General features: G+C 37.5%; 1 protein-coding gene across 4 annotated transcripts in view; it reads right to left on the reverse strand.

Moving 5' to 3' along the window:
• The window catches only part of LOC136038614 (cadherin-87A-like), a 73640-nt gene that overhangs the window by 55192 nt on the left and 4120 nt on the right, over positions 1-14328 (reverse strand). For 3 of the 4 annotated variants that reach the window (XM_065721835.1, XM_065721836.1, XM_065721834.1), the window contains exons 1-2: positions 12142-12297; positions 2996-3100 (exon numbers count right to left, since the gene is read on the reverse strand). In XM_065721835.1, the coding sequence (XP_065577907.1) occupies positions 2996-3100; positions 12142-12160 (124 nt within the window). In that variant the 5' untranslated portion in view covers positions 12161-12297. Of the gene's footprint in view, positions 1-2995; positions 3101-12141; positions 12298-14328 lie in introns of those variants that run through there. The other variant, XM_065721837.1, reaches the window with a different exon arrangement.

A 14328-nucleotide genomic window follows, 5' to 3' on the forward strand; every position in this document is an offset into this window, starting at 1 on the left:
ACCCTTCCAAAATTTCAGCTTTAAATTAACCCTAGACACTGCTAAATGGTGATATTTATTTTTAACATCAATAACAGTACCCTATATACCTTAGTATATTGTATTGATCCTGCCAGTTTTCGGTTTACAGTAACACAATCAATAAGTTTTGCTGTTCCACAATTACTTTTGGGAGGGATACAACCTTTTTGGAGGTGGTCACCCCGTTTCACACGCAAGAGAGGAGAGGGGCCTGGATTCTCAAAACGTCCCAAACCATACCAATGCTACATAAGAAACATAAATAAGAGGATAGAAACAAAGCACAGTTCAGAACTGAACTAAGAAGCTAGGACCATTAACCCTTTTTGGCGAGGGGCCAGGAAGCACTTGTCCCCCAAGGTTCAAAACTGACCAGATATATACCTTACAAAAAGAGGCGAATTTTCTCCATATATTTGTCAGTATTATTGGGCCTCATAACAGAACCGTAAAAACGTATTTCTGCCTTAAAATTGCCCACGTACCATATTTATTCCAACTTATTATCAGATTCATAGCACTCTAGAGCCCCTCCCCCCCTCAACCCCTCAGAAAAATTAAATTGCACATTTGAGCAGAAAATCGTCAAGTAATTTATCAAGGAGGCACACTCGTGCCTCTATAAAGAGGCGACCCACGACAATGTTAAGCGATCTTCGGTTCCAGTGGTCACAGAGGGATGGGGAGGGATGCATTTCATAGCCCGAGCTCCAACTAAGAAACCTGCAAAATTTCATCCCCCTCCAACTTTTCCTTCATGGGGAAAATCTGGCCGAAAGTTTCGACCCGTCAACCCCAGCCCCCCTTTAACGTTGTCCGATCGGGCTGAAATTCACAAGTTAAGGTCCCCTAGGGCCCAGGAGCTTATCCGCAAAATTTCAGCTCGATCCGATAGCTCCTTCCCTGTTTTCCAGAAACCACGCATAGCCACTTAAAATTCATTTTCTTTTTTTTTCTAGACGCCTACAGGTCACATCCGACATCGGATCTGGGTGTACGAAGACTCATTCGATGCGGAATTCTCCGAGTAATTTTCCTGGAAAGTTTCGTAGGAAAATCTTAACCCCCCGAAAGTTTCGACCCCCCAACCCCACCCCCCTTTTAACGTTGTCCGATCGGGCTGAAATTCACAAGTTAAGGTCCCCTACGGCCCAGGAGCTTATCCGCGAAATTTCAGCTCGATCCGATAACTCCTTCCCTGTTTTCCAGAAACCACGCATTAGCTACTTAATTAACGCATTTCTCTCCATAAGAGCCCATGTTAATTTGAAATTTTTAAAATTTATTGAGAAGTTATATTTACACACATGCAAGTGATTAGCTCAGTCGGTAGAGCGTGGTACTTTTAATCCTCTGGTCAAGGGTTCAAGTCCCTTACGGGTGGTTTTTTAACAACATCAAAATAAAAGTGTATAATTTTGATAACACCTGGACAGCTTATCAATTGAGAGATAACAGAATATTAGCTTCTTATGAGCAAAAGAAACATTTCGGTCATTCTATCTATTTTTTTTCTATTTTATACAATGATTTAAAAGCGGGGGGGGCGGCAGCCACCCAAGTTCCTCTCCTAATTCCTGTACGAGGAGTACAGGAATTATTAAATTACATCCACCATGGATTGTAGAAAAACGTACAGAAATAATATGAAAAAAACTTCGTTTTCTTAAAGAGTTAAAGAGGCTGCGTCCCAAAGTCGAACCTTAAAACGTACAGGAATTAGAAGAGGCAGTTGGGGGGCTGCCGCCCCCAAACCCTTTTAAAGACTCTTTTGTACAGGTTTTTTGTTTTTTTGCTAACCCCCCGCTCTTGGCTTCGGAAAGGCCCTCTTTTAATTAACAAAAAATTGAAATGAATGAATAATGGAATAACTTCGAAAAATGTTAAACACAAGAGGACAGGAGAACCATTGCGCCGAAACTAGTAATTAGTAACAATGAAGTCCCCCCACAAAAAAAACTGTACAAAAGAGTCTTTAAAAGCTGGGGGTTTGGGGGGCGGCAGCCCCCCAACTGCCTCTTCTAATTCCTGTACGTTTTAAGGTTCGACTTTGGGACGCAGCCTCTTTAACTCTTTAAGAAAACGAAGTTTTTTTCATATTATTATATGAAGAGATAGAAGAGACAAATAAGCAAAACTAAGATATACTATACATTATGTGGTTTCATGTATTTAATTTTTTCTATGAGAAAACCACTGTCTGTGATAAGCTTCCATGCTCTTGTACCTCATTATTAGATCATAAATATTATTATTAGATAATAAATATTTCAAAGGCTGTAATTTTAACAGATATGAAGCACTTTAAAATATAAAATATATTAAATGCATGATCTATCTGACCAAAAGACCCAGATAATCAAAGATACATGAAACATAATTACTTTTCAGCCTTCGATTTGTCCTAATTTCCAAACGGGTGCGAATGCGTGAACACAAAAGTTGAAAATGAATAAAAAAAATATCCAAGAAAAAAGTATTTCAGAAAATAAACATTAGAAACATTGAAGTTGAAATTTAAAAGTATGATTCATCAAAAATTATTTATCAAATAAATATTTATTTATTTATAAATATTAAAAAGTCATTATGAAGTGGGTAAAATCTCAGCATGCTGAGAGTGAATGAACATCGATTATTTACAACCCTTTTAGCACTTTTTTCTAGAGCTCATACCTCCAAAGTATCATTTCAAGGATGATTTTAGCCTATCAGATCTGAATGGAGGAGATGGACTGGCATCAACTGTACAGGATTATAAGCACAATAAAATTATGTGGCGGTGAAGGAACCATTAATTAAATTTGGGTAGTTGTTTGCTTATTGGAAGGATTTTTGGACGCTTTTTACTGTACATAGCTTCATACATAGTGGTCTTTCTTTTAGTCAAAAATTGTCTTCTTTAAAGTTATTCGAGTCATCGCTTTACCATTTTATTATTTCGTTGTTTATCTAGATCTATACTTGTTCATACCTATATGTATGTCTGTTCGCTTGAACTTATAGACGACTTCCAGCGACCTGGCCCCATTTGGTCTTGCAGGACATGGCTCGAGGAGGAAGAAAACAAATAGAACACCTAAAAAATTACACAAAATAAACAAAGGGTGAAAAGAAAAATTTAAGAAAAAAAATTGGAACAAAAAGTGAGAATGAAGAAAGTAATGAAAAGAGCACACGATATCAATATAGACAAAAGTATATTATCAAAATAAAAAGAAGCAAAAAATAAGGATTAAGATTGTAAAAAAAAAAAACTTCAAAAACTTCCCAAACAGAAATACTGAAGATTTAAAAATAAATTTTAAATGGGAGCCCACATGATCAGAGAAGATAGTAGCAAAATATTACAACTATATAAGTCTATATTCCTTCCATCCACCAAATCCCAAAAGGAGAATAAGGCACTTATGCATTATAGCCATCACACTCTAGTTCTCTGTCTGAGTAAAACCAGTTTCTTTCTGTATTTCAGCATGTATTTGGTGATAATCAGCTTAGCCTGAGAGAGATAAACTATAATGTAGGCATATTTTAATTAAATACTTATATAGAGTTGGTACTTTGGTCACGTTTGGTTGGGTTAGAAACCATTTAAATACTATTTAATATAATGAGTTCCGGGTGGCCTGCTTTCGGAAATTCTCTGTTGTAGTTTCGATAATTTTGTAACTAAAGTTTTATATTTTCATCAAATTTAAGTACATTCCATTAGTATTAATGTAACTTCACTTCTTGAGTGTGGTGGTTATAATACATAAGTCCCGAGAAAAACAACCATTTTTTAAAATTATAGACTTAATGAGGAGGGTACGATTCTGTGCTTTTGGCACGAATTGACGCACCCAGCTTCCAGACTCTTCGACACTTTAATTGACTATACTGTGCTGTCTGTGGCCAATTATTGTTGGCCAATTATATATTACCCAATGAGTTAGTTATCTGATCTAATTTTCTGAAGCCACTGATGGTTTGAAAGCCTAACTTGGGCGGATTTTCACCGCTGTAATTCTGCCCTCTTTGGTACTGTCACTTCCGCGTGATAACTGGCTCAGCCGATCCGTCTCAAACGTGGCTTTTCAATACGGAAAAAAACATCTCCTATGATGAAACGTCTTCGAAGTATTATACCCTTTTTTGCGCAATCACACAAAATTCTAATATTGTTGGCATGTGGTCACCGGAACTTCTTTAAAGATACTTTACTTCGCCGACCATTTTTTGTAACCATAAAGGGGAATGATCCGGATTAAAGTCAAGGAAGTTTGGGATTTTGCCTGAAGCTTGTCTCAGAAATATATGGAGACTACCCACACTTTTCAGACCCTACAGCACTGAGCAAAGATCCAAGGCCTGTAAAATGCTTTTCTTTCTCCAGTGGGACTTGCTTTAATATTAAAAGAAGTATATCTTGGTGGTTAATGGTCATAATTTTAGTTTTTCAGTGTGGCTTTTAAAACCAACCAAGCCCGTCATTTTTCAATGTTATCCAGAATAGCTTGAGCCTGGCCAGCTCAGATAAAATTCTAACATCATCATTGCAGTTGATGCCAATAAGTGAAAGACATTATCTAAATTGGACTTCTAGATGACAAAACAAGGCGTTACCAGGCACACAGTTTATGCGATAGTCTAAAAACAAGGGAGAGGCTATAGTCCTACAGATCCCCGACTTCTCGTAATACGTTTAAACTCGTTGCACATATTTGGTAAGTATCATGTCAACTTCTAGAATTTTCCAAAGTTGCAGATGTGTACTGAAGTCAAACACCTCAAAAAAGTTTGTAAATACTAGGATTATTAAAATACAATTTGCTCCCTTATAAGAACGAAGTAGAAATTCTATTCATTACATGGCATAATTATAACCTCACTTCTTTTGCAGACTTCTTTTATTGCTGTGCCTCAACTTCAAGAGAAAGGATACCAAATATGTTGCTATTAATCTCCTTATTGTTTTAAAGGGAGAAATCGCTATTTTTCAGCTAATCGGTAATTTAGTCATTTACAGTGGAGTTTGAAGAAAATGACAAACTATCTTTTCTTGATATCCTATTGATTAAAAGTGATTTCCATTTACTGTTCTCAATATAAAGAAAGCCTAAACACAGTGATAGGTATTTGAACTTTCATTCGTGCCACCCTATTTCAGTGAAACGAGGGGTTGTGATTGCACTTGTGAATAGAGCTTTCAGAATTTGTTCCCAGGAGTTTTTAGATTCTGAATTGCTGCAATTGAGGGATATTTTATTTTGTAATAGTTACCCGATTAAATTCATTGATAAAATAATGAAAAATGGATGCATTAAAAATAACAATATGGTTATTGGAGTTTAAAAGTGTACAGATTAAAATATGCCAAACAGTTTCATTTCTTTGCCTTATGTACCTATTTTGGGGGGATGCTTAAACAAAGTTTGCGCAAACATAACATTGATACATGTTTCCAAGCAGTGAGACCATTAGGTAGTTTCCTCAATTCTGGGAAGGATTTAACCCGGGGAGATTTAGTTAGTGGGGTGTATAAAATTCCTTGTTCTTGTGGAAAGTTTTATATTGGTAGAACTCATCAACACTTTGGTTAGAAAGATTTATTGAGAATCGCAACTCAATAGAAAACAAGAGCTAAGAGGTCATATGGTACTTGAGACGAGGCCGGAAGAGCCAAGTGCCAAGAGCTCATATGGTATGAGCTCTAGGCAAATTCTGAGAATCAATAGATTGATTTAAAAGGAAAATCAGAGGCTTAATACCGGTCAGGATTTAAAATAAGAGCTTTGAGTCACGCGGTCCTTCTAAATATTAAAATTCATTTTGGATCCGATCACCCACTCGTAAGTTAAAAATACCTCAGTTTTTCTAATTTTTCCTCTCCCTTCAGCCCTCCAGATGGTCGAATCGGGGAAAAAGACTTTATCTCCCTGACACACCTACCAATTTTCATCGTCCTAGCACGTCCAGAAGCACCTAACTCGCCAAAGCACTGAACCCCACCCCCTAACTCTCGCAAAGATAGCAGATCCAGTCCGGTTACGTCAATCACGTATCTACGACATTTACTCATTCTACCCACCAAGTTTCATCCCAATTTCCCCACTCTAAGCGTTTTCCAAGATTTCCTCCTTCAACTTCCCCCAAAGTCAAAAGATCTAGTCGGGATTTGAAATAAGAGCTCTGAGACACGAATTCCTTCTAAATATCAAATTTCATTAAGATCCGGTCACCTTTTCTTAAGTTAAAAATACCTCAATTTTTCTAATTTTTCCAAATTAACAACTCCCAGCTCCCGCAAAGAGAACGGATTCAGTCTGGTTATGCCAATCACGTATCAAGTACTTGTACTTATTCTTCCCACCAAGTTTCATCCCGATCTCTCCACTCTAAGCGTTTTCCGAGATTTCCGGTTTCCAAGATTTCTGTTCCCCCTCCTACCCCCTATGACTGCGGATCCAACTCGAATTGAAAATAGAGCATCTGAGACATAAGATCTTTCAATATATCAAGCTTCATTAAGATCTGATCACCCATTCGTAAGATAAAGATACATCAATTTTCCCGTTTTTCAAGATTTCCGGTTCCCCCCCTCAACACCCCTCCCCCAATGCCACCAGATCTGGTCGGGATTTTTAAAATAAGAGCTCTAAAGCACAAGATCCTTCTAAATATCAATTTCATTAAGATCTGATCACCCGTTCGTAAGTTAAAAATAACTCATTTCTTCTAATTTTTCCAAATTGCCCCCTCTCCCCCCAACTCCACCAAAGAGAGTGGATCCGGTCCGGTTATGTCAGTCAGGCATCTTGGACTTGGGCTTATTCTTCCCACCAAGTTTCATCCTGATCTCTCCGCTTTAAGCGTTTTCCAAGATTTCCGGTTCCCCTCCCCCCCAATGACAGTGGATCTAGTCGGGATTTAAAATTAGATATCTGAGGTACGAGGTATTTGTAAATATGAAATTTAATTAAGATCTGATCACACCTTCTTAAGTTAAAAATACCTCATTTTTTCTAATTTTTCAAAATTACCACCACCACCCTCCAACTTCCCCAAAGAGAGCAGATCCATTCCAGTAATGTCAATCACACATCTAGGACTTGTGCTTATTTTACCCACCAAATTTCATCCCGATCGCTCCGCTCTAAGCATTTTTCAAGATTTTAGGTCCCCCCAACTCCCTCCAAGTGCCACTGGATCCGGATGTGACTTAAAATAAGAGCTCTGAGACATGATATCTTTCCAAACATCAAATTTCATTAAGATCCGATCACTCCTTCGTAAGTTAAAAATATCTCATTTTTTCTAATTTTTCCAAATTGACCCTCCCCTCCCTCCCCCAAACAGAGCAGATCCATTCCAGGTATGTCAATCACTTATCTAGGACTTGGGCTTATTTTTACCACCAAGTTTCATCCTGATCCCTCCACTGTAAGCGTTTTCCGATCACCCGTTCGTAAGTTAAAAATACCTAATTTTTTTCTAATTTTTCCATACATGGTAGATACCAAGTACCATAACAAGAGTTAAGAGCTCATATGGCACTTGTGACGAGGCGAGAAGAGCTAAGAGCCAAGAGCTCATATGGTATGAGCTCTAACAAAATCCTAAGAATCAATAGATTGATTTAAAAGGAAAATCAGAGGCTTAGTGCCGGTCAGGATTTAAAATAGGAGGTCTGAGTCACGATGTCCTTCTAAATATCAATATTCATTAAGATCCGATCACCCACTCGTAAGTTATAAATACCTAATTTTTTCTAACTTTTCCTCTTCCTTTAACCCCCCAGATGGTCGAATCTGGGAAAACGACTTTATCAAGTCAATTTGTGCAGCTCCCTGACACGCCTACCGATTTTCGTCGTCCTAGCACGTCCAGAAGCGCCAAACTCGCCAAATTACTGAACCCCTCCCCCCAACTCCCCCAAAGAGAGCGATTCCAGTACGGTTACGTCAATCACGTATCAAGGACATTTGCTTATTCTATCCACCAAGCTTCATCCCGATTCCTCCACTCCAAGTGTTTACCAAGATTTCCCACTCCAACTCCCCCAAATCTCAGAAGATCTGGTCGGGATTTTAAATAAGAGCTCTGAGACACGAATTCCTTCTAAATATCAAATTTCATTAAGATCCGATGACCTATTCGTAAGATAAAAATACCCCAATTTTCACGTTTTCCAAGAATTCCGGTTTCCCCCTCCAAATCCACCAATGTCAGAGGATCTGGTCGGAATTTAAAATTAGAGCTTCAAAGCACAAGATCCTTCTAAATATCGAATTTCATTAAGATCTGGTCACCCCTTCGTAAGTTACAAATACCTCAATTTTCAAAATTACCCCCCCCCCCCCCCAACTCCACCAAAGAGAGCAGACCCGGTTCGGTTATGTCAGTCACGTATCTTAGACAGGTTTCATCCTGATCTCTCCGTTTTAAGTATTTTCTAAGATTTCTGCCCCCCCCCCCAATGACGCTGGATCCAGTTAAGATTTAAAATAAAAGATCTGAGTAACGAGGTCCTTCTAAATATGAAGTTTCACGAACATCCGATCACTCCTTCTTAAGTTAAAAATACGTCATTTTTTCTAATTTTTGAGAATTAACCCCCCCCCCCCCCCCAATAGAGCGGATCCGTTCTAACTATGCAAATCACGTATCTAAGACTTCTGCTTATTTTCCCACTAACTTTCATCCCGATCCCTCCAATCTAAGCGTTTGCCATGATTTTAGGTCCTCCAACCCCTAACTCCCCCAATATTACCAGATCCGGTCGGGATTTGAAATAAGAGCTTTGAGACACGATATCCTTCTAAATATCAAATTTCATTGAGATCCGATCACCCGTTCGTAAGTTAAAAGTACCTCATATTTTCTATTTTTTTTCAGAATTAACCCCCCCCCCCAACTACCCCAAAGAGAGCAGATCCGTTCCGGTTAAGTCAATCATGTATTTAGGACTTGTGCTTATTTTTCCCACCGAGTGTCATCCTGATCCCTCCACTATAAGTGTTTTCCAAGATTTTAGGTTTTCCCCTCCCAACTCCCCTCCCCCAATGTCCCCAGATCCGGTTGGGATTTAAAATAAGAGCTCTGAGACACGATATCCTTCTAAATATCAAATTTCATTGAGATCCGATCACCCGTTCGTAAGTTAAAAATACCTCATTTTTTCTACTTTTTCAGAATTAGCCCCCCCCCCCAACTACCCCAAAGAGAGCGGATCCGTTCTGGTTATGTTAATCATGTATCTAGGACTTTTGTTTATTTTTCCCACCAAGTTTCATCCTGATCCCTCCACTCTAAGTGTTTTCCAAGATTTTACGTTTCCCCCTCCCAAATCCCCCTCCCCCAATGTCAACAGATCCGATCGGGATTTAAAATAACAGCTCTGAGACACGATATCCTTCCAAACATCAAATTTCATTAAGATCTGATCAACCGTTCGTAAGTTAAAAATACTTCAATTTTTCTATTTTTTCCGAATTAACGGGCCCCTCTTTTTTTTCTTTTTTTTTCACTCCCCCTAATTTAATCTGGTCCGGTCCCTGATACGCCTGCCAAATTTCATCGTCCTAGCTTACCTGGAAGTGCCTAAAGTAGCAAAACCGGGATCGACAGACAGACAGACCGACAGAATTTGCGATTGCTATATGTCACTTGGTTAATACCAAGTGCCATAAAAACCCTACAATTAAGAAAGCCTCCTGAAACTTTTGTGTCGGCTGTGGCTGACCATACATTCTTTCATCCTGAACATTTTATACAATTTGATGAGGCCACAGCTATTTCTAATGATAGGGGTTTATCTCAGTGGGCGAGGGAGGCTACAGAAATTAAAAAAAAAAAGTATGTTTGCTAATCTTTCAATAAATAAAGACACGGAGAATTTAAATATGGACGCAATTTATGATTGCCTTTTGAAATATGAACCAATAGTCAATAAGGGAATTAAAATTTTTACATTTCAATCAGAGGACAAGATTACCCACGGACCAAAAAGAGTTGCTTCAATATTAGCTAACAAGAGGATTATTTACCAACAGAATAGTTAACTTAGTTTCAATTTTTATAATTTTTCCTCAGTTGCTTTGATGTTCTCATTGACGCAACTCTAATAGCTTCTTTTCCCTACATGGATCAGTGGCGACAATTACATTTATTATTATTATTGGTGGTTTGATCTGTTTTTAGTTAAGTGTTTTTTCTTTTTATGTTGTACTGAGGACTTCTAGTTTAGATACAGGTGAAATACGCGCGTTATTTTAGTCTTTTCTCTCCACTGGCCGCGGTCTCGTTCGATTTTTTTTTTTTTGAGTTTTATCTCTCTTTGTTGTTTGATATATATATATATATATATATATATATATATATATATATATATATATATATATATATATATATATATATATATATATATAACAACAGTGTTGTATACAGTTGGTTTTAAGGGGGCCATGCACAAACATTTTAGGGCCGCAAACTTTCAAATAAATAATCTAACGGTTATAATCTTTTTTTTTCAGTTTTTTTTTTTTTTTTTAATAAAGTATAGGGCGCAGTTGGGTATAAGTATAACCGAATTGAATCCAAAATTTTCATTTTTCTATCTTCATCACCATTTTTTGAAGATAAAAGTAAGCACAACGAATTTAATTAAATTTTTTCGTGACATTTTGAATTAAAATTTTGTTAATAAATGAAATTTTGTTAAAATTTGGCCTGAATTTTTCGGGAGATAGGGGGGTGTCATTTAGTCTCAAGGGCAAGAAAGACCGGAACCGTCACTGCTTGTATATAGCCTAGGAATATATCCAGGCGTTAGCAGATGGGGGGGGGGGGTGGCAGAAAGCAACTGGTACGGTAGAAATTACTATATGCTGGGAATGAGGAACTGAGTGATTTTTCAGGGGAAGGGCTAAAATTCTGGATGAGCAGCTTTTTATATTTAGGAAAGTAGTTGTTTCGTGAATGGAACTCAGGAATGGCTCCAGAATCTTAACTAGGCTAACCTATGCCCTGGGAAAATCTATTCAAATATCTGCCTCCACTCCAACGGTCAATGAACTTTGATTAGTTGGTAAATGTTTGGTTTCGTTCCAAGTGCTCTAAAGTGCGTATTACTGCATATAGCAAGATTCTGACGATCATATATTGTTTCCTTCTCATTATTAGAGAAGCGTATTCATTTCTGGTTGACTCTCCTCCTCCATGGAGCAAACTAAAAATGCGTAAAGTGGGCTTGCTTACAGGTAACATTACCTATAAAGCAAAGCTTATTAGTCAATGAGCCCCGCGGACAGCGGGGTGAGGTCTGTATTCAATATTTATTTAATAAACCTCGTTTTAGTTTTTTTTTTGTTTTATCACTCTTTGTTGAATAAATATAGAACACTGATCTCCTCCCGGTGCCTGCAGGGCTCATTGACTAATACGCTTCGCTCTATAGGTAGTGTTACTAGTAAGCAAGCCCACTTTACATATTTTTATGTCTCGTTGGAAGGGGATTTAAGAAGCCTAAAAAATGGATGAACTTCTCTAATAATGACAAAGAAACAATATTTGAACATCAGAATCTTGCTATATGCAGTAATACGGACTTTAGAGCACTTGGAACGAAACTAAACATTTACCATAAATTCGAATAAAAAACCTAAAATGGCATACACTTCTATTATAATTACAGAATTGTATTCTAAGAACAGAATCAATTAAGCAGAAGATCTATTTTGCAAGGTTTCACTTTTATAACGCATATATTTTTAAAGGTCATCAAAGGTCAGGGCACTCTAGAGGGAGAAGGAGTGGAGATAGTTACTTCAAAATACCTTCCCACGACATACTTTAGTCAGTAGATTCATCCCTGAAAATTTCATTTTCCTAACCTAAACCCTTTCCGAGATAGCATAACAAGAAGTCAATTGACTAGAATTTTACCAGACTCAAATGAGTTGATCATGTTTTCTTTTTCTGGTCGAAAAGTAAATGAAGCAACCCATGGCTACACCTATAGGCCTAGCCTGGTTTCTTTCGTGCTGGTCGAAATTGATCTTGTCACAAAGCAATACTACTTTAAAATAAGCTTCAATAATAAAAAAAAGCCTACCAAGAAACATGAGAATATCTTACCATATAACATCACTAGCATAATCCAAAAAATATTGATTATTTTCTACGGAAAAACTTCCAAAGAGTCACCATTATTGTACCAAAGCACTTTAACTTCTAGTTTATTTAAAACCTTAAGACGCCCGAAGGTGGAACTGTAAATACCAGAACTCTTGTTGTCTACCATAAATACCCTGAAGTTATATTGGAGTGGCACAGAGGATGAAACAACGACGATTATCTGGTAAAATGACATCCTTAATTAAAGAATTACCGCTAGTATAGTTTGTATCTTGTCTTGTAAATGTGTCAAGAAGTAATATTGCGTGAAAAGCCTAAAGAAAGAATATTTGGGTTTTAAAGCTACCTATGCTTCATTTTTGGGTTTTAAAGTTGCCTATACGTTCTTTCCGCAGCAAGTTGGGAAAGAATGAGGGCATTATTGCCCAACTCATCTAAACACCCATGAAAAACAAATAAATTACCAACATGTCTTTTGGTCGGTCTTCACGGTGTTTTCTGGTTGTTATAAAAACGAATGATACTTGTCTGTTAAACGGAACACACCCAATAGGTGAAGTTAGGTTAATCCCAATGAAATATACCAAAACTTGATGATAATATAAGACTTTAGAAACAAAAATATGGAAACTTTGAAACAAATTATTGAAAGCAGGCCGAGCAGAACGCATTATTAAAATACCTAACTCCTAACCACCTCTAGATATTAAATGTTTAATAAAAATATGCATACATCAGTTTTCTCACTCAAAACAAGCAAATCGTAACCGATCCAGGAAGGGAAACCGGTTTCTGGCAGATCTTACAAAGAGTAATTCTTGAGTGTGTTCAGTGTAACAGACAAGTACCTAATGAAATATGACTAAAAAAATCATTTGGTACTTATGTATTATGCGAGAGACACACTCTAGAACTTGTATCGCGAACACGAGACATTACCCATTTTTCATTTTATTAATACCAGACAATTAGCTTCGGCTGTGAATACTACGACAAAAAATTATGGAAGGGGGCCCGCCCAGACCGCATTATATTAAATACATAACCTAACAAAAATACCAACTGAATGCTTAATTTAAATATAGCTACAATGCATTTTTCCACCAAGCCGAAGCTAATTGTCTGGTGTTAACACCGTGAAAAACGGGTAAAATCTCATGATTGCGATAGAAATTCTCGAGTGCTTTTCTCGTATAATGCGTAAGTACTGTACCTTTCGTTATTTTAAACCGTTTATTGATTGAAATCCTACGTGCTTTTGCTACTGTGGTAGTATGATATCACATCGGAGAGTCGAATAGAATTTAAAATGCCATTGCGAATAAAGAAAGAATTTTCGCTAAGAAGCTTAGTCGATTTGTTATTTTGGAACTACCATTATTTCATAGATATCATGGTTGCAGCAATAGCCGCAACCTAGTAAAGTGCGAACCAGATTGCCATCTGACACCTGATTCAGGAAGGGTGACTATTGTTTCGTTTAACCTTAAGAGCAAATTTATATTGCAAAAGACCAATTTATTGATTTCGAAAAAAGCCTGAAATCCCTCAAAATGATGTCAGAACGAAATGAGAAATGCACCATTGCAATCAGCATGTTCCAAAACCTGATTAAAGTCCTCCACCTTGAACAACAAGGAAAATCACTTTTCTGCATGGGTAGCACTGTTGTCTCCCTTTTTTCCCTCCTTTTTTTCTGCCAGGGCTAGTGACTCATTCGAATGAAAATTAAATTTGCTAGTGTCCTTTTTATGTAATCAATAAGGTTGGAGGGTAGCTTGCCCCAGCCCCAAAAGGCCCTTTCCTCCCAATGTCGTCCAATTAAAATTTTTAGATAGCTATTTCGTCCAACATAATTCAAAGGCACCATAACTATGGTTTTAGTTATGGTTTAATCCTCCATAGTCACTGGGGAAAGAGCTGTACACGGTACCGGAAGTATCAGGTTTATCGGTATCGCACGTATCGCTATCGGGGGTATTGGTATTGCGCGTATCGGTATCTGACATTTTGGTATCGGATGTTTTTTCAATCATGGTTTTGTACCTTCTATCATGATTGCAGCAGTAGCTGCAAACTAGTAATGAGCAAACCACAGCCCATAGTAACCAAAAGTTGACAATCGCGTTGTGAAAAAAAAACCTGCATAATGAAAAAATTGCAGTCCGACATTGATTCCAGAATGGT

The sequence above is a fragment of the Artemia franciscana genome, chromosome 18, assembly GCF_032884065.1.
Source record: "Artemia franciscana chromosome 18, ASM3288406v1, whole genome shotgun sequence".
Classification (NCBI taxonomy): domain Eukaryota; kingdom Metazoa; phylum Arthropoda; class Branchiopoda; order Anostraca; family Artemiidae; genus Artemia; species Artemia franciscana.